Here is a 26,724-nt window from a genome sequence, read left to right as displayed (position 1 = left end):
TTATTTCCAGATAATTAATTTAGTAATAATTTTCTCCAATCTAGCAATCCTTTCAATACGATCCTCCAAATACTTCTCGGTGTTTCATTGTAAACTTAAACTATATTACAATCTAACATGTTCGCTTGTATATATCGCACTTTACATTTACATATCTAATTGCATACGTTTAAGCATCAACGCACGCACGTTGGGGCACGGTCATCGTCACACACCTTCTGATGAAAATTCTCAACACCTATATATTTCCATTCTTAGATTTTTCAAATTTCTCACAATTCCTTTCAACGTAAAAGAAACCTTGTTGCACTTAGGCTTAGGCAGCAGCCAAGATTGCATATTGTAACAACCCTAAAATCATTACGTTATAAAAGTATAAAGTGAAATTCGTGCATAATGACTTCCTCATTAAAGTAAAATAAGAAATATAATTGATAAAAGAGAAGGTTGGTGGGTGCCAAGGAAGTTTAATTAATAATTTGTGATATATATTAATTTAAGGCATGGATTAAATAGTAAAGATGTGAAAAGTTTTGGGACTCAAGTATAATTATTTAAAATTTGAGGGTTGAAATGTAAATATTAGAAAGTTGAAGGATCATATGTGAAAATAACTCAATTTCTTGTGACCCAAAATTGGTAAGTAGGGACTAAATTAAATGAGTGAAGAAATATGGACTAAATCATAATTTTACAGATTAAATGATGATTCAATAAGGGAATTGTAGAGAATGTTGGAGGGTAAAATAGTCATTTATCAATTAGGATACTATCATGAAACATTATTATGATTATGAATATTGGTGTTAGATTTTAACTAGTTGAGATTATTTTAATATTATTTTATTATTTTAATATAAGGTATTTTATTTAATTAATGGTTAAGAAAACAAAAAGAAAAGATGATGGACATTTCTTCATCTTTCTTTCAAGCTCATGTCCATCATTCTTGAATAAAAGAGTTTTTTTATTTTGCAATTTGGTCATTTCCATCAAAATTTACCATTTTCAACTAAAAGTCAAAAGAATTTTCATAGCCACCAAGAGGGAAAAATGATAAGAAGATTATGGTAAACATGAATATCAATTTGGATTCAAGAAAGACAGAATTGGAGGAGAGAGAAAATCAAGCTAAGGCTTGAAATTAATAGAACAATGTATGAATTTCAAGGTTTCATCATGTTTTTAAATTTAATCTTGCTAGAAAAGTAAGGAAGTGATATTAAAGTAGAGAATTCTCATGAAAAGTTTCATGTTCTTGACATAATATTGAAGAGAGAGATAGAGGAAGTGATTCAAGTGGCAAAGAAAAGAGAAAAACAAGTGATTAAAGATTGAAGAGAAGTAAGTACCCTCGAATTTCTTGTTACCTAAGGACTAAAATGTAAACTTTATGAAATTTGTGGTAATTTAGTAAAATAAAGTGTAAAATCATTTTAATATATAAAATAAAATATTATAATAGATAACTAAATTGAAGTGTGAAATAGTAGTGAATTAATCATAAGATCTTTATTAAAGTGGGATTATAGTAAATAATGAATTTTCATTATGCTAAGGACTAAATTGTGAACTTTGAGAAATTTATAATTGAAAAAGAGAAGTGAAGTGCATAAAATTTGATTTTTGAAATAAGATATTATAATAAATTATTTGATTAAAGTGTTATGCGATAGTAAATTTGAGTGAAAGGTGAAGTTAGAAGAATACTAAAATATTTATTGAATTTTCCTAATGTTAAGAACCAAATTGCAAGATACTTAGAAATGAAAACAAGTACTAAAAACGCTAGAAAGAATTATTCAAGTGAAGTGTTACATGGAAGAAAATTGATTTAAAGTGGTTATCTAGTGAAAAATAAATTTCATGGAAATAGGGACTAAATTGAAAAGTGTACAAAAGTTTAAGTTTGAAATAAAATACTATGATAAACAGCTTAAATGAAGGGTCATTTGATTGCCGATAAAATGTTTTCCGTAAAATGATTTACGGAAAATGTTTTACTTTTCGTAAAATAATTTCTTGGAAAATATTTTACGATGTTTGATTGAATCTGTAAAATATTTTCTCATTTTTTTGGCGATTTCTGAAAATATTTTCCGAAAAAGTTGTTTTTACATATATTAATATAAGGGAAATTATAAAAGTTAAATATTATTTCTTAAAATATATTACTTATAAAAGTAATAAGGAAATTATAAACTCTAGATGGATCCCAATAAGCCCAGTTTACTTGAGGTTGAAGATATGATTTTGGATTCAAGACATGGGATATGTGATGCCAAAATGATGTTGGATATAAGACATGATATTCTAGGGTGTGTATACAATGATTCGTTCTTGATTTTTGGAACAAAGAGAGCAATTGCTTTGACTCTAACCAATTGCTTTGACTCTCATTCCCACTTCTATTTTCAGATGCCTCTTCTATTATCGAGAGAACAAAAGAGAGCAATTATCGACCGCCCTCTTCTATTTTCACCTTCTTCATCTCCTAACCAATTGCTTTGACTCTCATTCCCACTTTGCTTTCCAATATCTTCTCCTCATTCCCTCCGATTGCAATAAAACTTCCTTCCGATTCACTCAAATTAGCCACATTCAAGATCCTCTCTGCTTCCCACTCTAAAATTTGATTGCTTTTATCCGAAGAATCGATAATACCTTGATTTTGGTCAATTACTTCGCATTATTGTTGGAATCCACGGATGGTTACCGAAATAATGGCGTCAACCATCTCTTGTAACGCAATCGTCTTTTTAATAACGGTTTCAGAAATCCCTAACACAAGAATCCACTCCTTTAACGAATCCAATTTGAAAAGCAAGCTCATCGATTCTCGTTCACTTTCAATCTCTACTTTGGGTCATTCCGAATCAATTCCACAGTCTCGTCTTGGAAACACTACGCTCGATGTCATTCACTTGCTCCCTTATTGCCATGATCTTCTTCACGTTTTTCTTACGAAATCCCAAACACCTTCGGATCTTGATTGCCGAGTCGGTGCGCCCGCTCGAACCGACGAAGTGGACGGGATGGATACCATCTTGGGCTTAAGAGATCGAGGTCATGGCGCCTCGGGCATTACCAGAACCGAGATCCCTCTAAAGCTTCTCCCATAGCGGGGGCGAAACGACGCATCGAATGGATTTTGGGCAAAAGCAAAACGGAATCCAAGCAAAGCTTCAAGGAGAGAGCTTTTTCCATTAGATTGACTGCCGAGGGCTACAATTTTTGAGAATCGGCAACTTCTCTCCGAAGGCCACTGCCACGGCTTGGAGACGATTGTAGGCTTCGAAACGGGAAAGGGAAGGAGAAGGGGAAAGGGGAAAGGGGAGAAGAATGGGTCATTTTCCGGAAAATGTCTTACCGAATTCAAAACGGTAAGACGTTTTCCTAAAATAAGAACTCCTTTTCCCGTGTTTTGTAAAATATTTTACAATAGGAAATCATTTTACCCCAATCAAACACCGGAAAATGTGGAAAACCAATTCCGGAAAATATTTTCCCTTATCAAACAGACCCGAAGTGTTGAGTGTTAGTGAAATAATTACAAAGTGATATTTAAGTGAATTTCTAGTAATACTTGAATTTTATATTGAAAAGGGCCAAATCATAAAATATACAAAAGTGACTAAGCGTATTAAGATTTTGAAATAACATATTCAAGTGTAATGATATATAGAAGTAAAGTGAATACTAAGTGAGAGGATGATGATTAATGAAAATATATGCTAGTAGGGACTAAATAAAAAGATTGTAGGGTAAATAGAGTGAAGTTTATGCAAAGAAGACTAGATAGAAAAATGACCAAAATAATTCTAAGTGATATTAAAGTGTTAATTTATGGATAATTTTAGTGAAGTAATTATGATAGTGAATTTAATTCTAAGTGATATTAAAGTGTTAATTTAATGAATATTGATTTTTTTATGAAAATAAGGACTAAATTGTAAGAGTATAAAGTTTCATATGCCATTAAATGATAAGTGATATAGATGAAAATGAAAAATATAAAGCCCAAGTAGGCAAGATATGAATCATGTTATGAGTGTGTAATAATCTTAACAGCAAAGGTTAAATAGAATGGTAACTGTTTGTAGTTACTCCGGCAACAAATGTAACATCTCGACACTCGGATTTGACGATCGAGTCTGGTATAGGGTATTACACATATCCTCCCCATATTTAGCCGATAAAAGCTCTCTCCTAGAATGCATTCTTCTCTACGGCAAACTTTCAACCTCATTTTTTTGAACTTCAAGTTGATTGCTCCCAATCCCTAAAACTTCTTAGGTAAACACAGTCGCCTCTAACACTCTTTCGCAATCTTCCTTTTTCCCATTTTACCCACTTTATAAGAAAGAATGTCAGATGTTGCTGATTTTCTTAACAACTCCCTTAGGAACCTAAAAGATAACTCTTACAAACAAAAGCGATATTCCTTTCCATAGAGAGTTTTTTTCCCTAAATTTTTCCCAACTCCTAATATCCTCAAATTAGAACCAAAATATTTAAAAGGCGAGCTATAATCCCGCAGCCAACATCTTCTTCACAACCAAAACCAAACATCTTAGATTTAGAGAAATTATTTTTCAACCCAGAGAAAATCTCGGATGCTATAAGAAATCTAACTTTGTGTATCATTTGCAAAAGACGGAAGCACCCAACTTCAATGGACTGACATCCTTTCAGAATTAATCCCTTTTTCCACCTTTCTTGTCTTAAAAGAATTTTGCCAACAAAAACAAACTCCGTCACCTTTTAAAACCATCAGGGCTTTTGCATCATCGCAATTCCCTTAATCTCCTCTACATCAAACAAGCCTTCAATCCGCAATTTATTAAACTCCACACATGAACCAATCTCTTATATTCTAGATTGTCAATTAAAATTATTAGAAAAATGGTCAATCCCTACAAACAAAAAAATGATCCAAGCAACTTTTCTTATTGTCTCTATCATGCCACTTGAATTAAAAAATTCACCCTCATTTATTGAGGCTGGTTTGAGCACATTAATACATATTTATCCTCCTATTTAAGAGTTAGAAAAGTAATTTTAATTTTCTAAATATCTTAAATTCAAATACCTCGATAATCATAGCATAAAAATCACAACTACAAACCAATTCCGAGAAACTAAAGATTTTAATTTCAACATCTCCTCCCACAACATCGATTGATCTTCCATTGCACAAGAGGCATTATCGTTAAGTATCACACTTCAAAATTTTCCTCTAGCCAAAATTAATTTTAATCAGAACATACCTACTCGAAACTAACTTCAACTCTGGTCTGAAGTATTCCTATTCCATATGATGACCAAACCTCCTGATTTCTCATCCGAAGGAGAAAAGACATGATCAAAATTATCCCCATCCCAAAAAGGTCTAATTTTCTCTTCAGTCATTTCAACTCATTTTCTCCATTGTATTGGTACAAAGATTTTATTTCAAGAGATGCTACTTCTCCAACCAAAAAAAAAAAAATACATAAATTTATATAAGTTTTTAGGCAAGAAAAATAAGACAGTATGAATAGATAAATACCTTCCTTATTGCATTGGAATGCAAATACCACAAACATTAAATTATTCTCTAAATTGGAAATGTAATTTCAAAAGGATAGCATTTAATAAAGATAAAAATACATCTTTCCTGCTGAACTGATAATATGATTTCGTAGTTAAATTCATATTTTACATTATATTATAATTCGTATCAACAAAACCCTCCTTGATAATTACATCACTGGGATTACACATAGATGCAGGTCACACATCAGTTTGTCGCATGCATATATAAACACATATATACATATTTTATATGTAAATGCATTAAATTGCATACTAATTAGAGGAGAGACTTTTACTTGTTTTAATTACTCAATACGAGGAATCATCCACGGTGGCAATAGCACATTGGAGTTGCGATGTTGTGCTGCACTAGGATTACCCTCTTCTCTTCCATTGCTCCTTGCTTCATATGTGTCACTGGACCATGTTTTAAAATGATTATCCCTTTTTTAAGTATCTACGTTTGATTCATAGAGATACAGTATGGAGATAAGATTATTCGAAAATCCTCTAGATATATTAAAAGATTAAACCCCCCCCCCCCCATTTTTCAATCTAACACTAGCACCCGAATCCAAATACCATCAACTTTCCATTTTAACAAAGAGAGAGAAAAGAGAAACCTGATGTTCAAGGACTGCAGTGGTTGTGGAAGCATTGAGGATGAATCTTGGCAATTGTTTTGTTGTGGCTGATGGGTCATTTCCTTCTCCTTCTCCTTTTCCTTCTCCTTCTCCTTTTCCTTTACCTATTTTTGGATCAAACAACATTTTTTGGTACTCATTACACAATAAAGATGTATAATTTCAGAAACAGATTCATTGGATTAAAATTTGTTGATATTGAATTTAACTGTTTTACCTTCTTTGCAAGGACATTGTTCTGCTCTTGTAATGCTTTATCCTGCATGTGGAAGATGTCAAGCAATCTCTACCATGACTCTAGCTCCACAAAAACATTTTAAACATTTCTTTTTCACATTAAATTGGGTACTTTCTTAAATTGACAAAACCTTAAGCACTTCAAGGTAACACCAATATGGTATAACACTACTAAAACTGCAAACAAGACAGTATAACACTTTTAAAACGCAAACCCAAAAATTAACTCAATTGATTTATGCAACCTAAAAGTAAAAAACCTTTTTTCTTAATATTGCTTTGGGTACTTTCTTAACTCACAAACCTTGCACTTGAAAGTATAATATTTCTAAACGGGTAAATATATATTTCAGTACCTGAATTTAGCTTCAAGGTTACCTAAGTCTTTTTTTATCTAATTAAGTACTTGCACTTGGTTTTAATGTTTAATTTGGTATCTAAAGTTTATTTTGGTCCAATTAGGTACCTGAACTTGGCCTCTTGGTTCGAATTGGTAATTGAACTTGGCTTCGTTAAATGACTTATTTGAACCAATTTAAATTATGAAGCCAAGTTCAGTACTAAATTGAACCAAAAAGCCAGGTTCATATACCTAATTGAACCAAAAAAGGTTTAGGTAGCAAATTGAACCTTGAGGCCAAGTTTAGGAACTTAATTGAAAAAAAAAATCTTAGCTACCAATTTGAACCTTAAAACCAAGTTCATGGAACAAAATATATATTTAACCCTCTAGAAAACTGTAAACACAAAATTCAATTGATTCATATAGTCACAAATCATCTAGTAGGCAGAGGTAACATTTTCCCTTATACCTAGACTGCATGACCTTCGAACTGATAAGTACTACTAAAGCTGCTTTTGTAACATTCTCAAAATCCCCTTGGTCATAAATAATATAAGATAACATCTTACTGAAATAAGATATAAGATTAAAGAAAATGAAAATTGCAATATATCAAAAGAGAGTTAAATCAAGAAACATGACATGATGTACTATGGAAGGGACTAAATCGTAAATATGAGAAAAGTTCTTGGCTCAAATGTAAGTATTCAAAATTTAAGGGATCAAAGTGTAAAAATGAGAAAATTGAAGGACCAAAAGTGAAAACAATTCAATTTACTAATATATGGAATTGGCATGCAAGGACCAAATTGAATAGGTGAAGAATTGTGGGGACTAAATTGTAATTTTATCAAATTAAGTGATGATTCAAGGATGAAATTTTGAAAGATCATAAAGGGTAAAATGGTCAATTAGTAAGAGGAGAATTCTAGAATGTAATGATGATGTTGATGATATTTTGGTGATTTTTTTAATTAATTAGTTAAACATTATTTTATGAATATTTTACATAGATATTTATTATTATTTTATTCGAATATGGTAGTATAAAAAGAAAGGAAGGATGAAGGAAATTTTTTTCATGAAAACCTACATTTTACCCAAAATTTTGAAATTTTCCTTAGATATTAAAAAGAGAAGATGAAGTAGAGATTCTAGAGAATATGTTCATCAATTTTGAAGTAAGAAAATAGTAGATGAAAGTGGAGAAAATGAGAAGAAAAAGGAAGGAAAGTGGTGAATATGAGAAATGCATGGAGATGAAAAGAAATGAAGAAATTCTTGACAAAGGAGGTAAGTTTCATGCTAAACCTACTTGCATTTCAATAGATTGAGATAAAATGTTTTGAGTAAGATGTATGAAACATGTATTTAATTTAAATACTAGAAATAGAAAGTATTTGATGAAGAATAGATACTTAAAACACTAAATTGGTAAGAGAGAATGTGATTTGTATGGTGAAAAGTACTAAGATTAAGAAACGAATATGTAATCTACACATAAACATTGTTTAGTAATAAAAGGTATGGCAATTATGTGTGATTGAATGAAAGATAGTGCAAAGAACCTTGGAAAGAAAATATTTTCATTAAAACAATTTGGACAGCAGCAATGATTTAACTTTGAAAATTCACCTAAAATTATAGAAATTTAGTTAGAGATTTAATTAAATATGAAATTAAAGCTTATTGAGTCTAGTTTCATATGGAAGAAACGATGAAAGAAACGGATTTTATAGTTTGAGATATATTAATTTCCATAAAATAAGGTCGAGTGGATTCGAGTTCTCTTACGACTTTGGAAAATCATAAAAATTGTAAAAAAATTATTATGAGTTTAAATTTATATTTTAAATTATTAATGAGTCTATTTCAATAAAACAAATGAAAAAATCATCCAAACCCGTACTAATAGATAATTAATTTTAGTAAAGAAAGGTCAAAGTTGTCAAGCAATAGAATAGGGATAAATTATAATAATTTCTTTGTCTTGATTGGCTAAATTGTAAATTCTAAAATTTTATGGTAAAAGATATTGAGCCTAGTTTCAAAAACATCAAGCGGATCTTAATTTGAATTTTGTAGCTCAAGATATAAATAATTTAGTGACTATGACTCAAGTGGATAGCTTTAATATGAACATATAAGTAAATAGTGGAATAATAGACAATGTTACATATAAGCATGTTATATACTAAAAGCTAAAGATTCTAATAAATATATATAAAGGATGTAGAATGGAGAGGATGAGAAGGAAAAATATATTAATATATATATAGTAGATGAATTTGAAATGTTTCGAAATGGTTGTAAGTGATGGAATGATTAATACATGTGAATATATTTAAACGAATTGATAAAATAATAAGTGAGTAATTGTTAATTGATGTGATATTGAATTTTTGTTAAAATTTTATGAAGAATAAAATTGATTGGAACAATTTAGAAATAAATATGAAATATACAAAAAGTGGGTAAACTACTTTGAAAGTGCAAGTGTCACGGGCCAAAATGCAAAGCCCGTGACCATGGCACAAGATGCGCCCCATGGAGGTCTACCGATTAGATGGGAAACATTTAGCCCACGAGAACTGGCTCGATTCAAAGAACTATTGGAGAAGCCTATCAGATTGAAGCTTGGTTTGCCCGATAATGAAAATATGGCAAATTAGGCTATTTTTAGTAAGTAACAGAATCATATCTTGTAAATTTGATTTCATATGATGTAATCTTGTAAATCCCAAAAATAAAAGGATAGACTAATCTCATTCGTCGATGTAATTTGATCTTAACCGTCAATTTTGGGGGAGCTCAACTATAAATAGAGAGCCTCTACCTCATTTGTATATCATCCATTGTATGTTGGATTCTTAAGAGTAATAGAATTCTTTGAGCATTTACTCAAACACTTTGTGTGCATTCTTTATTTGGTTTTTTATTGTTCATCTGTAGCTTCTTTTAGCATAATCGCTTTCGCTATACAAGTTGGTGTAATACCCCGAAAATTTCTACAGTAAGGAAAGTAAGATAATATCTCTAATATAGTAAAATAAGGAAATAAAGTAATAAAAAGGGTAATTTTGAGTTATGTTAACATTGGGAAGTATATTATGACATATTAATTCAAGAAAGGATTAAATCATAAAAAGGAGAAAAGTTTTGTTGTCTAAGAGTAAATACTAAAAATTTGAAGGGTTAAAGTGTAAATAAGAAAAAGTTGAAGGACCAAAAGTGTAAATATTTTAAGGGTGGAATGATCTAGAAACTAAGGAAAATGGATGGATTAGGACCAAATTGAAAAAGGTGAAGAATTTTGAGGGACTAAATCGTAATTTTACCAAATTAAGTGCTGACTCAAGAATGGAATTTTAAAAGATTATAAAGGGCAAAATGGTCAATTAGAGAGAGAAAACTCTAAAAGGTAATGATGACGTTGGTGATATTTTTATTAATTAATTAGATAAATGTTATTTAATTAATATTTTATTAAGATTTTTAGTATTATTTTATTACTAAATGATTAATATAAAAGGGAGGAAAGATGAAGAGAATTCATCATATTTTCCATGCAACCAACGTGAGAAGAGAGGAAAAGAAAAAATTTTCCTTTCTTTACAATTTGGTCTTTTACCAAAAATTCACTATTTTCACTTAGAAATCAAAAGTATTTTCATAGCTTCCAAGAGAGAAAAATAATAAGAAGACAATGGGGAGCTAGAATATCAAGTTAGATTCAAGAAATAGAGGCTGGAGGAGAGAGAAAATCAAGTTAAAGATTGAAATCAATAGCACAAGGTAAGAACATCAAGATTTTAATATATTTTTGAGTTTGATATTATTGAAAAAGTAGGAAATTAATGTTATAGTAGAGTTTTCTTATATAAGATATTGTGTTCTTGATATATTAGTAAAGGAAATAAGTGAAAGTGATGAGAAATATTATAGAGAAAGGGAATAAGAGGGTTATAAACATAGTAATCAACATCTTGCACTAAAACAGTTTTGGACAGCAGCAGTAGGTTAACTTTAGAAAATCACTATAAATCGTGGAAATCGAATTAGAGGATTAACAAAATATGAAATTAAATCTTATTGAGTCTAGTTTATCATAGAAGAAACGGTGTAAGTAATGGAATTGTAAATCATGAGATATTATAAATTTTGTGAGACAATGTCAGAATTAATTCGGGTTCCCCTGTTCTGACTTTGGAAAATCATCAAAAATTGAATAAAAATAATTAGAGGCTTAAATTTATATGTTTAAAATCTTGAATGAGTCTATTTTCAATAGAAAGAAACAGAAACATCATCCGAATTTTGTACAAAGAGATAATTAATTTTTAGTGAATAGGAGTCGGAACTGTCAAATAGTGAAACAGGGAAATTTTAAAGAATAAACTGTATTTATTGGCTAAACCAAAATTCTAAAAATTTTATGGTAAGAAGATATGTGAGTCTAGTTTTAGAGAAAATTTGTAGATCTTAATTCAGAGTTCTGTAGCTTAAGATATAATTAATTTAGTGACTATGACTCAAGTGAACAGCTTTTATGAGTAAACAAGTAAATAGTGGTATTATGTATATATCAAGAATGTGGAATGGAGTGGAGGAGGAAAAATATATGTGAATATTCAGCTAATATGAGTTTATTTTAAAATAGCTAATTTACATATTTTAGATTTAGGGACTAAATTGAATAAAAGTGAAATTTTAAGGGTAATTTTGTAAAATGTCAAAAATGACCAAATTGCATGAAATGGATTGTTTTATTATAAATTGAATGAAATGTTAATTTAGATCAAGATTTGGTGAAAATTCAAGGAAAATGGAAAATTACCAAAATGCCCCTGAATTTTGGTATTTCTACAATTTAGCCCGGTAAGTTTGTGTAACTTGATTTATATTCTTAAATGCTTGAAATATTTGTTATTGATGTGAATATGATTTGAATGTTCATTGTATGAAAATTGATGAAACATTGATATATTTGATAAGAAGGGAAAAAAATCCCGGTTGAATGAAAAGAAAATTCAATGGATATCTGAAAAGGAATTTATGGTAAAAAGGATCTAACACGGACGGGTGATCCTATCCTGATATAGCCCTCCCGAAAAATATGTGGAAATGGATTTAGCCCGGACGGGTAATCCGAATTAGGGTCTGAATTTAGCCTGGACTGGTAATTCAGATCCAAGATTATTAGAGTAATTGTCATTGCAGGGGATTTATCCTGGACCGGTAATCCTGACAATACTCTATGAGTTTATATTACAGGGGATTTAGCCTGGACTAGTAATCCCGCTGTAAGGATAAGGTTCGCGGAAGTGTGCTCTCTAAAATGTAAATGTGCGTACATGAATATGAATTGATGAACCTAGATTTGTACGCTAAAAGTGTACCTCTGAAAATCCATCAAAATTCTAAGAAATTCAATTGGATAAATATGGAAAATAATAAGGGTAATAGAAAACATGGAATTGAATTATTATTGGAAATATATTATCGAATTTAATACCCAGTTTGGATTGAACGCGGGATTGAGTACAATCGTTCTGTGCCAAAGGATGAATTAACGGATAAGACCATAACTAGGTGATGGCATTACAAATGTAAAGGATGAATTGACAGCAAATTACCCAAGTAAACCGAGGTTCAACATTTGTTGCGGACTTTCATGTCATGAACTTAAGTTCAGCTTTCAGGCTTCTGAAAATGATGTACTCATATCCGTAAGTCGTTCTTCCATACAGAAAGAAACGGTAAAAGACTTATGTGGTTGAATTGAAAGATTTATAGATTATTATTGGTATTGATCTAAAATAAATGTAACCATTGATATTTAAATGATATAACGGGTAAAGTTCTGAAGTGAGATAACATGAGTTTGAAATGAACTATTACCGGTATGTACGCAAAATTCATGAAAATGATGGTATATGAAATATCGAAATAATGAAATGAATGATATATACCTATGAAGAAACGATAAGAGAATGATATGTATCATGACATGTAAATGTATGATTATCTTTAATATGTTGATACAAGAAAATTATGCATGATGAGTTTATGTAATGTGTGCAAGTACACTAACCAGTGTTGTTGCTTGATGTTTAGGCAAGTGCCAAGCTATTGGTTGAATAGTAATATGATTATTTAATGGAAGCATTGAATTGATAAATATTTGAGGGAAAATATGCTAGTGTTCATGAAAAAGTGGTATGGTTTAAATTATGCAATTTCTTATGAAATGACTTATCATGTAATCAATTCGGAAAAAGCTTTAGTTAAATGCACTAGCTTGTGACTATGATTGAATGATATGTTTATGACTTGTGTGTCACGCATATGGAATAAGTGTGGAAAGTAAAGAAATGCAAATGAAAATAAAGAAATTATGAAGAGTTAAAGTTATATAAAGTCCTACTAAGCTTGGGATAATATGTAAGTGATACTGTGAATTTATTCACCTTGTGAGTTGATGAATATAGCTTCATGAGTACTATGGTATTAATATTGGATTATTCTTGATATGTATAGATTTTATATTTTAAATGAACTAATATGATTAAAGACTACACGAGCTTACTAAGCATCCATTGCTTACGTATTTGTTTTTTTTTATTTACCCTACAGATAATTGGAAGCTCGATTGGGTTGGAAGCTTGTCAGAGATAAATCACACTATCCATTGGTTCTATCGGTAATTTTGGATGATTTGATTTTGGTTATAATGGTATGTATAAGTTAATTTGGCCAACGTTGGCTCATTAATGTTTTGATGTTGGTTGGTTTCAAATATGAATGCTAGATGAAATAAAATGTCTGAAAATTAATTTGTAAATTTTGGTAATGCTCCGTAACCCTATTCCGGCGACAAATTCGGGTTAGGGGTGTTACAAGTTTGTGCCTTAGAGAAATTCTAAAGGAATCTTCACTTTTGGGAGTAAAGGCTGACTTAGGCGGGTTTGGAGCAAATGGATCGCCTAAGACCGCACGAATTGCGAAACGAAAGATATGGCCCCGTGACAAGTGGTATCAGAGCTATTGGTTCAAAGGCACCATTGGGATGTCGAAAGAATGAGCCAATGCAGATCCATGGGAGGGAAAAAAAAACAAGTCTATCGAGGGGCATGTTGACAGCTTTAGAAAATTAAGTGGTTAATCTCGAGGAGTCCGTAGGGAACATGAAGGAGATGCTTGAGTTGGTTGACAGACACAGAGATGAGTTTGACTCAATAAAAGAGCAATTCAGAAAAGATGAATGAATGAATTAGTCAATTCCACTACAGAAAAGCTGGCAGGGAGGGATGAGAATCTCGAGGATATGGTGTCCGCTATAAAGAAGGAAATTGAAGAGCTTAAGGGGGAGCTCACGATTTACAAAGCTGAATTTGAGTAATGAGATGTCTTCAAGGCCGAAGCAACAGGCAATGGATGTTCCCAAACCGGAAAAGTTCAAGGGTGCAAGGTCCGCAAGGGATGTGGACTTCTTGTGGGAAATGGAGTAATACTTCCGAGCGATAGGCATCGAGGATGTCATTAAGGTAAACATTGCTTTAATCTATTTTACTGATGTGGCTCTCTTGTAATGGCATCGTAAGTCCACGGATGAGAAACATGGTGGGAACGCAATTGGGACTTGAGAGGAGTTTCAAAGAGAGTTTAAGAAGCAGTTTTACCCACAGTATGCCGAGAATGAGGCTCGAGCTAAGTTGCGTCATCTCACGTAATAAGGTACAGTTCGGGAGTATGTTCGGGCATTTAGCGAGTTGATGCTTTAAATCTCCGACTTGAGCGAGAAAGAAGCATTCTATTGGTTCGATGATTGGTTAAAGTTGTGGGCAAAACATGAGTTGCGTAGGCAAAGAATCACCGAACTTACTATAGCCATGGTCGAAGCAAAGTCCTTTGTTGAGCTTGGTCTAACGAAAGACAAGTTCGAGTCGTCTAAGCCCAATAGAAAGGGCAATGGTAAGGGAAACCATGAGGAAGATGAATAGGGACATAGCGATGATGGCTACAGTATCAATAGCATAAGTGGCAATGAGAAACCACGAGATGCGAAGCAGGGATCCAACAACCCAAGAGACAAGGGGAAGAGGATAAAATGCTTCATTTGTCAAGGACCACACATGGCGCGAAAATGTCCGAAGAAATCGATGATTTCGACAATCAAATAGAAAGATGAGCCGAAGGAACAGGCAAAACCTATTGAAGGAAAGACACCGAGGGTCAATTCGATGGTGCTCATTCTTAAAAAAAGGAATGGTGAAGAAGGGTTGATGTTTGTAGACATCAACATTGCGAGTCAAAAGTGGAGTGCTCTTATTGATACGGGAGTATCGGACTTGTTCGTATCGAAAAAGACTGCGAAAAAGCTTGGTCTGTTGATTAACAAATCGAATAAGAAGATCAAGACAGTAAATTCCGAGGAGGCCCCAACTGTGGGAGTAGTTCGTAATGTGGAGCTACAAATCACCGAATGGAAGGGCAAGGAAGACTTTGAGGTAATCCAATTAGATCATTACGATTATGTACTTGGCTTAAACTTCCTTGACAGGATTCAGACATTTCTATTTCCATGGGCCGATCAAATTCATAGTCACCGGTCCATTATCAAATATAGTTATGCCAGTGCATCGGGATATGAAGGTTGGGACCAAAGTGTTGTCGTCAATCCAACTAGTCGAAAATGTTTCGTATTGAAGAAACACTAACTCGATAGAATAGAATGCTCCAAAAGCCCCATCAAAAAAGTTAGTGGAGCATGAGACTGATATGAGACCTGTGGAGTCGACTGTGGAGCCGTCACTTTTGGGGAAGGTGGATTGTGTACCGGACTTCGAGGGAAAAGAAGCAATACAAAAGCAGTCGAAACGAGTAAATGCTGCGAGTAAGGTACATTGCAAACATTCTGATAGTGTTTTGAATTCTGACTTGTTGGCTTGGCAATGTCGTAGGGGCCCTTTTAAAATTCTTAAGCAAGAAGGCCGAGAGACTGTGAGCGGTACGAAGCCAATATGTGAGAATCTAGGGGATTTCAATAGGAACAAGTCAAAATTAGGGCAAGTTAGAGCGGAAACTTCTTGCCAACGGGATGTACCAATGAGTGCAACGGTTCAAGTTAAGAGGCAACGGAAGCCGAGGTAAAAGTTCTGAAGGAAGGGACAACCCGATCGCAAGACAAGTGGGAAGAAGCCAAGGCAACGAGAAAGTTCCAAGATGAATTAAGTTAGTGTTATTCAGAAGTCGCAACGAGGGCGTTGCGAGAATGGGCGAAGGAGAATGCCATGGGCCAAAGTGCAAAGCCCGTAACCATGGCACAAGATGCGTCCCATAGAGGCCTATCGATTAGATGGGGAACATTTAGCCCATGAGAACTAGCCAGATTCAAAGAACTGTTGGAGAAGCCTGGTTGGCCTAATAATGAAGATATGGCAACTTAGGCTATTTTTAGTAAGTAGCGGAATCATATCTTGTAGATTTGATTTCATATGATGTAATCTTGTAAATCCCTAAAATCAAGGGATAGGTTAATCTCGTTTGTCGATGTAATTTGATATTAACCGTCGGTTTTAGGGGAGCTCAACTATAAATAGAGAGCCTCCCCTCATTTGTATATCATCCATTGTGTTGAATTCTTAAAAGTAATAGAATTCTTTGAGTAGTTACTCAAACATTTTGTGTGCATTCTTTCTTTGGCTTTCTATTGTTCATCTGTAGCTTCTTTTGGCACAATTGCTTCCGCTATACAAATTGGTGCCTTAGAGAAATTTTAAGAGAATTCTCACTTTTGGGGGTAAAGGTTGTTTTAGGCGAGTTTAAAGCGAATGGATCGCCTAAGGCCGCAGGAATTGCGAGATGAAAGATCTAGTCCCGTTACACAAGTCCTCCAATGGTCTTATTTGTAAAATTTTAATATTTGTGTTAATTTTATAAACTTTATTATCTTTGATTGAATGTCATGTTTTATGAGAACTTGAGATTAGAAATACATGTAAGTAGATGATATGTAAAATGAAGTGGCAATTATGACATCTGAATACGGTTTAGGTAATGATATAAAATAAATAAAAAAATAAAAATAAAGCATAGAACTTGTAGGAAAATGGAGACAACGTCACGATGACAAGTTTGTTATGTCACGACGTGGAAACCCAAAAGTCGGGACAGCAATTCAAATTTTTTTATGAACTATACAATTTGGCCTTTGATCAATTGTGAATGTTTTAATGAGCTCCTTTAACTCGTAATTAATTCTATCGTAAATTCAATTATTACTGAAATGAGTTAATGATCTATATTAATTAAATAATATGGTACATTGATCTGAAATTTTTAATAGTTACTTTGACAACAAATGTGACATCTTGATGCCTTAACTCGACGACCGAATCGAGTATGGGGGTGTTACAGCTTTTGATGGGTGTAGGAAGTTATGCAATAAAGCACACCATTGTTAATCTTGCAACTTTATCTCTTTACATAATTAAGACTGTTTTGGACTTGCTACTTATGGCAAAGATAAGATAATTTCATGAGATGCAAAGGCTTACCTTTTTCTGAAGCTCGGAAATGGATTCAAACATGAGCTGATTCTGCAAGTGAAACATTTTCAATGCCAAATCATTTTCTAAGCTAAGTTACAGAACCATAAAAAAATTTTATATTCTTGAAGTGATATTTACCTTTCTTGAACGTATGTGTTTAAGGGCAGAATCAAGTTGGTGCTCCAAGTTCTGAAGCTCTCTAAGACTCAAATTCTCAAGATCTTCTCCCATATAATGCCTGCAAATATTTATATATTATATATTGACAAAAAAAATCAAGAAATTTGATTTCTGCCTTTTAATGTTGAAAACAATCAATTCGACACCTTTGGTTTCTTTGTAAAACCTCCATCCTGGCTTTAAGTTTTGCATGTTCCAAAGTCCAACTACCCTGTAAAAACATATTGGAATTATCATATAATATATGACAAAAGGCTAAAAGCACCATAAAAAACAAGCTTCATTCAATGCTATGTTAGTGGAGATTCAAGTGTGAATGTTGAATGCACGAGTATGTTCAACTTTTAAAAGTTTGTCCATGAATTAAGGGTTTATGGAGGTATAATTATTGGAACATGCATCAACTCAGATTAGAAGCAATGAATGTCATTCAACAATACAATAGACAGTGGCATTTCTAAGGATGAATGTTTGAAACTATTCGGAAACTGGAAATTTGGGAAAGGAAGTGGGTTTGGGGTTTACAGTTCGTTCATTTTCATTTGCAGCAAGTTGCCTCTCTGCATAAGAATATCTTTCATACCGTTCGAGGATCCTCTCCATGCTGCACAACAGATAAAACATAATTTATGGAATCCTCAAGCATAAATTAATGAAAATAAAATTTATTCTTTCTCAATTACAGCTAAACTTCTTAGCCTGTATACTTGTTCCATACAAAATGGGTTTAGGTGTGAATACAAGGTACATATATACATATATTATCCCTGTATGTTTAATTGTCTTTTAAGGTTTATAGCGTATTAGCAACTAAGCAAAAAACCAGACCATCGTAAACATAAGAACTTTCAGGATTGTAAGTTTTTTTTTTTTGTTTTGTTTTGAAGATTGCCAAAAAAGTTAATACGGGTGAAATGAGAAATTTATACTTGGATTGAATTGATGTCGAGGACAGAAAATTACTTTAAAAAAATTTTAATAAAAAATTGAATATTAAATATAACAGTTGGAAATAACTTAAAAGGATAAAATATTAATATAATGTTTTTTTTGTTTATATAAAATGTTTATACCTCGAGTACTATATCATCTTAACTAAAATTTAATTACTGATTAAGTTTTTATAAGTGTAATTTTTCAAGGGATGGGATCATAATTTTAATTAATATTTATTACACCTACAACTACAATAAACATGGTATAACCACAAGTGCACCTACAACCCACGACTGTAACCTTAGGTATAATCAATATATTTTTCTGAATTATCCCATGTAGGACATGTCCAAGACGTATCTAAACACAATTATCTTAAAAGACTCTAATACTTGAAATTCATTTAAAAGAAAAACAGAGAGAAAGAGAAACAATAAGAAAAAAGAGTCAAAGCTTGATACCCTTCAGGGATTGAAAATAAAGGAGAAATCATCCTGAGGTGGTAAAAGAAGAAAAAGGAGACCAAGTATGAAAATATTTTTTATCGAAAGTATCCGTTTTGTACTTTTATTATATTATACTAGCATTTTCTCCTCACTAATGCGGGGTTTTTAGTATATTTTTATTTAGTTAATAGTTAAAGTCTCTAAAATTAAATTTTATGAAGTAATAACTTTTATTATTTATGAAATTAAATTATAATATTTAAGATTGTGTACAGATTTTAAATTGATTCATAAGAATCATTTGAAAATTAAAAAAAACACTTTTTTCTCGATTGAATTAACATATCTTTTATATACCTAGTTTAAAATAAACAAAATAAAACTTTTCAAACATATCAAGTACCAATTGCAAATCATTTTGTGAATAGATGTGCAAGTCTAGTTATTTAAATTTAAAATAAAATAATAAAATAATTGTTCTTTAGATTAAATCAGTAAAGAAATTGTTTAAATATTATTATTTGATACCTTGATGGTAGAATTTTTTAACTCCACAACTGGAGTTAAAAAGGCATCACATGTCTCATTATTAAGGCGGGTCGACTCCTTTTAAAGAAGTCTTCGAAATACTATCAGTCAGGCAACAGATCAAATCCCTAACAACTGAAGATAGTCTCCCCCAAAAGAGACTTTGTTTCCCGTGCTTTGCCAAGAGCAAACATGCTGTGAGCAGCTACTCTAAGGGTCTAGTTCACAGAGTTGAGAGTGTCTCAACTTTAGTTAAAAAAGCACCACATGTCTCATTGTTGAAAAGAACCAACTCCTTTAAGAGAAGTCTTTGAAGTGTCGTTTGTCGGGCAATCCATCAAGCACTCAACAACCAAAGGTATTGTCCCCCGAGAGAAGTTTTGTCTCTCATGCTTTGCCAAGAGCCAACATGTTGTGAGCAGTTGCTCTGAGAGCCTAATTCACAAAGCTAGGAGTGTCTCAACTGTATGTGAATATACGGCCACCCACCAAGGCACTCGTCGTTGGTAGGATTCAAATCCCTAGCTTATGGCATATAGATCACTTGTTGGAGAATATGATACCACTTAAGCTACCTTTTATTGTTAAGGGGGTCGACTACTTCTAGACAAATCTTTGAAGTGTCACTCGTCGAGTAGTTGATCGGACCCCCAACAACCAAAAGTATTCACCCCTAAGGGGATTTGTCTACCATGCTCTGTCGGGAGCAAATGTGCCATGAACAATTGCCCTAAGGGCCTGGTTCACAAAGCCAAGAGCATATCGACTGTATGCGGACATACGACCACCCACCAATGTGTCGTGAGCATCTCACCCTTGGTGCGGTTCAAACCCCTAACCTGTGGCATGTAGGTCACTTGTTGGGGAATATGGTACCATTTAGGCTAGAGAGATGGTCACATCACCTTAGTGGGTGGTCATATATCCACATATGGTTGAGGCACTCTTGGCTATGTGAACTAGGCCCTCTAGGCAGCCGCTCGCGGCACACTAGCTCTCGACAAAGCATGGGAAACAAAACTCCCTTGACCTTCGATTGTTGGGGGTTCGATCAATTACCCGACAGACAATACTTTGAAAGCCTTTCCCAAAAGGCCAACTCCAATCAACACTCGTAACATAAATTAATGACGAAGTGTTGATTTCTTAAATTTACTTAATGAGTTCAAAAAATATACTCTCCAAAAATCAAATCTTTCCCTTATTTTTTTCCTACTAGACATTTACTAGAGTATTTTACCGCAACCATATCCATACTCGATGATTACTAAGATTGGTCATGCATATATTTCACAAATAGATGTGCCCTTATGGAACTACAAACAAGTTAGTCATAGTTAAACGTATCCCCAAATTAAATTAAAAGATATTTTATTTAAATTTAAATATATATTAAAATAAAGTATTTTTGATATTTTATTCATTAAATAAAATAACTTGATAAGACATGACAATTTCAAACATGGGCATGAAACTTTCTACGAATTATACCACGGCTCATTTTGAACCGGCCTAGAGGACATGATGATCAGTATCATATCTATATCAATTGATATGTAATATTCTAATTTTAAATTATACCAAATAATGTGAGTTTTATTTTGATCAAGATTTCAAAAATGTCAACTATTATGGGTGTTAGATTTAAGGGTAAATTATGGAATTTTCTATTCTTTTTTTTTGTCATCTAACTATGAAAAGTTATAAAATGGTCACCTAATTAGTAAAATTTTTTTTGGTCATCAAACTATGAAAAGTTACAAAATGATCACCCAACTATTCAATTGTCTTTTTAGGTCATCAGCTGACTAACGTAAAAATAAAAACATCCAAAAATCGAAGTTGGGTGACCAAAAAGGAAATAATTGAATAGTTAAATGATCATTTTGTAATTTTTCATAGTTAAGTGATCAAAAAAGAAAAAAATCCATAATTGAGTGACTACTAAATCTAATTTACCCCAGCTTCAAATAGAATAAAAAGTAGCAGCACCATAAAAGTCAATAATAATCGTCCATTTTAACAGGAACATAGTATATTCAAATACAGCTACACCTACTTCACTCACGTAATGAAATGGTGGGAAGATAACACGACAACATATCTTCTTAGACTTTGCATTTAGATATTTATTACATTAATGGAAGGAGTTTTAATGGTTTATCACCATTGTCCATCACTTTGTAATAGAAGCAAGGAAATCCTAGTTTACATATATATACCCTATTACTTCCCTATCTTCCATTTTGCTTCGTACTTCCACTCATATATTTCTACCTTCAACGTTGAATCCAAGTAATCATATTATGGAGGTCCCATCTATGCATGTAACACACTGTCTAATACCAAAAACTTAAACTACAGAATTTTTTTTAATTGAAATAGTTTTAGTTTTAAGTTCAGCTTTATCTACTTCCACCCTACTCTTGGGTTCATGTTAGCAAGTAGTCGCTGCTTATTATTTTATGCTTTTATCCATTTATATAAGTGTAAAGTAAAATAGTTGTATATATTTTTATATTGATGTGAAAGAGATCATATCTAAATAAAATTTTACTTGAATAATGAACACAATTATATTAATAAATTTAATGGTTGAATTGTTAAAAAATTATGAAAAATTAATTTAATTTTACACTAACTTAAGCAATAATTCTTTAGAATGGATAATATAAAATATATATATATATATATATAAAGAAAGGAGAATCTAATACATATGTATTAAAGGGAGAGATTCACTGTGTGAAATCATAGTAGTTTTACATATTTCATAATATTTTGTATAGTGAATATTTTAATAATTCACCATCATATTTCATTCAAGTTTTAATTAATTTAAATCATTTAACTATTTGTTTTATATAAAAAAATTTAACCGTTAAATATGCATTAATAAAGATAATATTATAAATTATTCAATTGCATGTAAAGCATAATTACATTAATAAATTCAACCACAATCATAAAAATAAATAAGTTATGAATGAATAGAAAACTATTTATTTTACGCTAGTACAAAAGATTAGTTTGTCATATATAATAAAACAATAATTTTAAAGTTGGAGGACAGAACCAAGAAACCTTTTAAATTTTAATACTATTCTAATCCACTATTAAGCTACACTTTTCAAAAGGAAGGAGGAAAATTTTAAATCAATTTTCTGTATCAACCATTGAGGTAAAATGGCAACTCAATAGTAATCCCTCTCAACCATAAGATTATGCTACTATTGGAATAAATTAGATGCATATCTATCATTTTCATAACTAAAAGGATGGGATAAAAACATAAAGTGTTGGCAGTAAAATTTTTCTATTTTAACTAAAAAGAGAACATTATCCAAAAGTTAATAACCATAAATATTTACTCCCAAAATAAAGCCCATAAATGCCCTCAACATATGCATGCTTTGAAATTCTATCAAGTGTCCTATCACATACAATCTCATCTTAAGCATAGTAATCGTCAGGTGGGAAGCTGATAAAAAACTATCATGACTTTCAACTATTTTCTTGTTAAATGTGCCCAATTTTCTGTTTGTTTTCCTTAACAAGAAAATTCTCAACTTTAGCAGTTGTAATTTTTTTCTTGCTTTTCTTGTCCAACATGACTGTTAATCGACTTTTTGTTTTATATACTCTTTTTTTTTAAGAATTTTATCCAAAAACGAAAGTCTCAAGCAAATTATACCAGTATAACTTACAGGAAATAACTTATTTATGGAGTAATTATTTCCCCAGCTGGTTTTTTTTTCTTCTGTTTGTATACAGTGAATCGACAAAAAATGAAGTTAAAAGAAGGGCAGTTTAATGTTGTTATGAGCAATCAAAAACTGGGAAACATAAAATTTAACAATATCATTCATGTTCATCCAACAAAAATCAAATAAAAAGAAAGAAAATATAAGAAGGATGACGTACCAAGAATCTGATGAGTATTCAAAGAGCTTCCCTTTAGTTGAGAAAACAATCAAAGCAACTTCAGCATCACAAAGCACAGAGATTTCATGGGCTTTCTTCAATAAACCAGACCTTCTCTTTGAGAAAGTGACTTGCCTGTTGATCTTGTTTTCAATTCTCTTCAACTGAACCCTACCCCTCCCCATGCTGATATCCCCTTCTTTTTCTTCCAAATTTCGACCCTTAAATAGAAAAACCCAGAAAAAAAAATAGAGAGATTAAAGAAGAAGAAGAAGGGTTGATATATGTAAAAATATGACAAGTCTCTCTGGGTATCTTTTATCAGTGGTTCCCTTATTATCGCTTTGGGTTGCTAGCCAAGATCTTTAAAACGAATGCTGGAGATGAAAAGCAGATAGAGAGAATGGTGTAAGTGTGTGTCTGTGTATATATATGTGGAAAAAAATGGAAACTACTTTGGAGAAAGGAAATGAGATTTGGATGTAAAAAGAAAGGGGTGGTATTTGAAAACAAGGGTGGTTTCGTCAAAAGAGTTGTCGAATTTTTATTGGCTCAATCGCCTGCAACAGTCGTTATTGTCTCCGGCTATACATTGCAGCGTGGATTTAATTTGTTCCCAGCTTTCGTTTTTGCTTTAGTTATTTTTGGTGCGGGCCCATTGTACGGTGTTTACAAATTCATATTCATTTTAAACCTTTTAATTGGTGAACTGTCGGAGGCTCCGGCCCTATAGGGGCTTAGACCAATACAGTTTTGATTTTTCAACCTATTTTATTTTAACCGGAATTAACGTAAAACACTATTACTTACTAAATTATATGTACTTAACTAAAAAAAAAGTTATAATTTAGTCATTGAACTATTCGAAAGTTTTCATTTAAGTCAGTAACTATTCAAAAGTTTTTATTCAAGTCACTGAGTTGTTAAGAATTTTTTTTTAAGTTTTGCCAACAAATTCTAAACAGCAGTTCGACGATTGGTATAGTGGATCAGTACCCCTCGATTAGTAGAAGAACATGCCTTAGATCTAAGTTAACCTGATGATCAGTGTCAAAAATTAGAGAAAAAGTTGTTTGAATTTTAGTTCACAAATTCGTGACTTCCAAAGTTGTTTTATGAAAAAAAAATTGAATTGCAAAATAGAAAGGGAAAGAGAACTTTCGATTAGTGCAAGCAGTGTGGAAAAAGAAAGCCATATAGCATCGATTTTAACAGTCCAATGACTTAAATGAAAACTTTTGAATAGTTTAATGAATAATTTATAACTTTTTTTTAGTTAAGTGATCAAAATAAAATTTTACCCATAGTTTAGTGACTAATGGTGTAGTTTACCCAAAAAGTTTAACCAAAATTACTATTATTAATTAAAAAGATTTTAATTTTTTAATATTAAATAAATATTATATTTAACTCAATTAACCAATGTTGTTTAAACCAAGTCGGACTAGTTGGATTGGAAATCAACTAGGATATCAGTTTTGAGTGAGAGCTTAGATTAGATGACTGCGAACCATTTGAATCAATTTTCTCTATTTTTCTAATATTTTTTATTTAATATTTTTTAATGATTTATTTATTAAACTAAACAAACCTATTAAATTAAAAATTGATAATCTAATTTATTTGATTATTGATTCGATTCTAAAAACATTACTTGAATGTTGGCAACAAATATAAACAAAATTCGAGTCATAGTCTAGTTTGACCTTATGTTCAAGTCTAGTTGTGCTAAACCGTTGTGAGGTTTTAAAATTGTTTTAATACTCATATTCGAATTGAGTCTAGTTAAATTAGTATTAGATTTGTTCATGGGTCGGGCTACTCGTTCAAGCCTGGAGATTCGTCTGAAATTTAGGAGGGTTTGGACAAAATATTAGACCTAAAAAATAGGCCCATTTAAATTATGGGTCCAACTTGAATTTGAACATTCAATGATTGGGCCTAGCCCGACAAAACCCATTTTTAAGTTTAAAGTACTTTATATTATGTTGTTTTTATATATAATTTATTTAGAACACATTAAAAAATAAAGTTATACTAAATATATAATACTACTCTGATGTAAACATTAAAATAATATTAAGATGACTATATAAAAAGTTACAATAAATAAAAAATATAAAAAATTATTAAATATATAAAATAAATACTTTTTAATTAAAAAATAATATGAGTGGTCATAAAATGAGATTGAATTAGCCATTTGCAAATATGAGCGAGTTTGGGCAAAATTTAAGGCCCATCTGAGTTGGACTGGACTTAGACAAGTATAAAATATGTTAATATTATACTTAGGTCCAACCTGATCCGATCTATAAGCACCACTAACTATTTAAATAATGGAATTTTACTCCAAAGCAAAATAATATTATTAAATTACAGGAATACAGGCTCAAATCTATGTATTCAAACTACGAAGTAAAATGGGCTAAACTTAAAGACAATGTTGATCAAACTAAGTCGGGTCAAATTACTTAAAGCCCTACAAAGGCAAAATAACCCATATAAACTAATGGGAAACCAGCCTCGCAACCTCAAATGCTCTGCATAAAATCCAAGATTTTCAAGATTCGATGTTCAAAACACTTTCTGTCAGTTTATAAGGAATCAGGTCTTTTCAAGATTGATTTTCTCACTGCCATCAAAGCTTCCTATGATGTTGATTGATTGTAGATAGAATATTCAGAGTAGCCTTAATTCTTTTAGGATAACCGACAAATATGTATAATTTTTTCATGAATTAAACTTTTTCACATATTTTTCGAGTTTGTGAGTCGGGTTTTCTCAAATCCTAAATCTTAAAAATGATTTTGGTTTGATTTTCTGCTGTGCCATAATTTATATGGAGTTTTAGATATTGTGCATATTGATAATTGTGAATAATTTAATATTGAACGAAACATATTTAACAAACTTTTTCTTTCACTTTGTTGTGAAATATTCATTAACCAACATAATATCTCATTCTCTAAGAGGTATTTAAGAACTCATCTAATAAATATTCTCCATTCTAATAAGATTGAAGTGCATTAATGGGTAAACTTAATTATTTTTCCACTTCCGCATGAAACTTCTAGAATTTATCGAAAGTTTTGCTTTTGCGGCACATTATATACACATACAAATCTGAAATAATCATTTATAAATGTTACGTAATAATCATAACGGCCTCGTGCACTAATGTATATGTTAATGTGCACAAATTCTAAAAGTTGGACGACCCGTTGATTATTTTTCCTTCAAAGCAAAATTCACGTGAATTTTGAGAGACGTAGCTATTTAAGTGAACTTAAATCTCATCTTTTACTAGTATCGTATATCGGTATAGCATGTCATAAATGCATTATTATTTAAAT

At 31.7% G+C, this 26,724-nt stretch overlaps 1 protein-coding gene across 1 annotated transcript; it reads right to left on the bottom strand.

Annotated features, from left to right (window-relative positions):
• Nucleotides 1–5,613: 5,613 nt before the first annotated feature.
• On the bottom strand, nt 5,614–23,861 carry LOC105788039 (truncated transcription factor CAULIFLOWER A). Its single transcript, XM_012614720.2, has 8 exons — nt 23,369–23,861; nt 18,060–18,138; nt 17,681–17,745; nt 17,493–17,592; nt 17,361–17,402; nt 6,439–6,480; nt 6,201–6,325; nt 5,614–5,994 (listed from the first exon to the last, which is right to left on the bottom strand). The coding sequence occupies exons 1-8, from the start codon at nt 23,551–23,553 to the stop codon at nt 5,883–5,885; spliced, it is 750 nt and encodes a 249-aa protein (XP_012470174.1). The 5' UTR covers nt 23,554–23,861; the 3' UTR covers nt 5,614–5,882.
• Nucleotides 23,862–26,724: the final 2,863 nt, after the last annotated feature.

The sequence above is a fragment of the Gossypium raimondii genome, chromosome 7 (assembly GCF_025698545.1).
Source record: "Gossypium raimondii isolate GPD5lz chromosome 7, ASM2569854v1, whole genome shotgun sequence".
Lineage (NCBI taxonomy): Eukaryota > Viridiplantae > Streptophyta > Magnoliopsida > Malvales > Malvaceae > Gossypium > Gossypium raimondii.
This window is presented reverse-complemented; position numbering and strand designations above follow the sequence as displayed.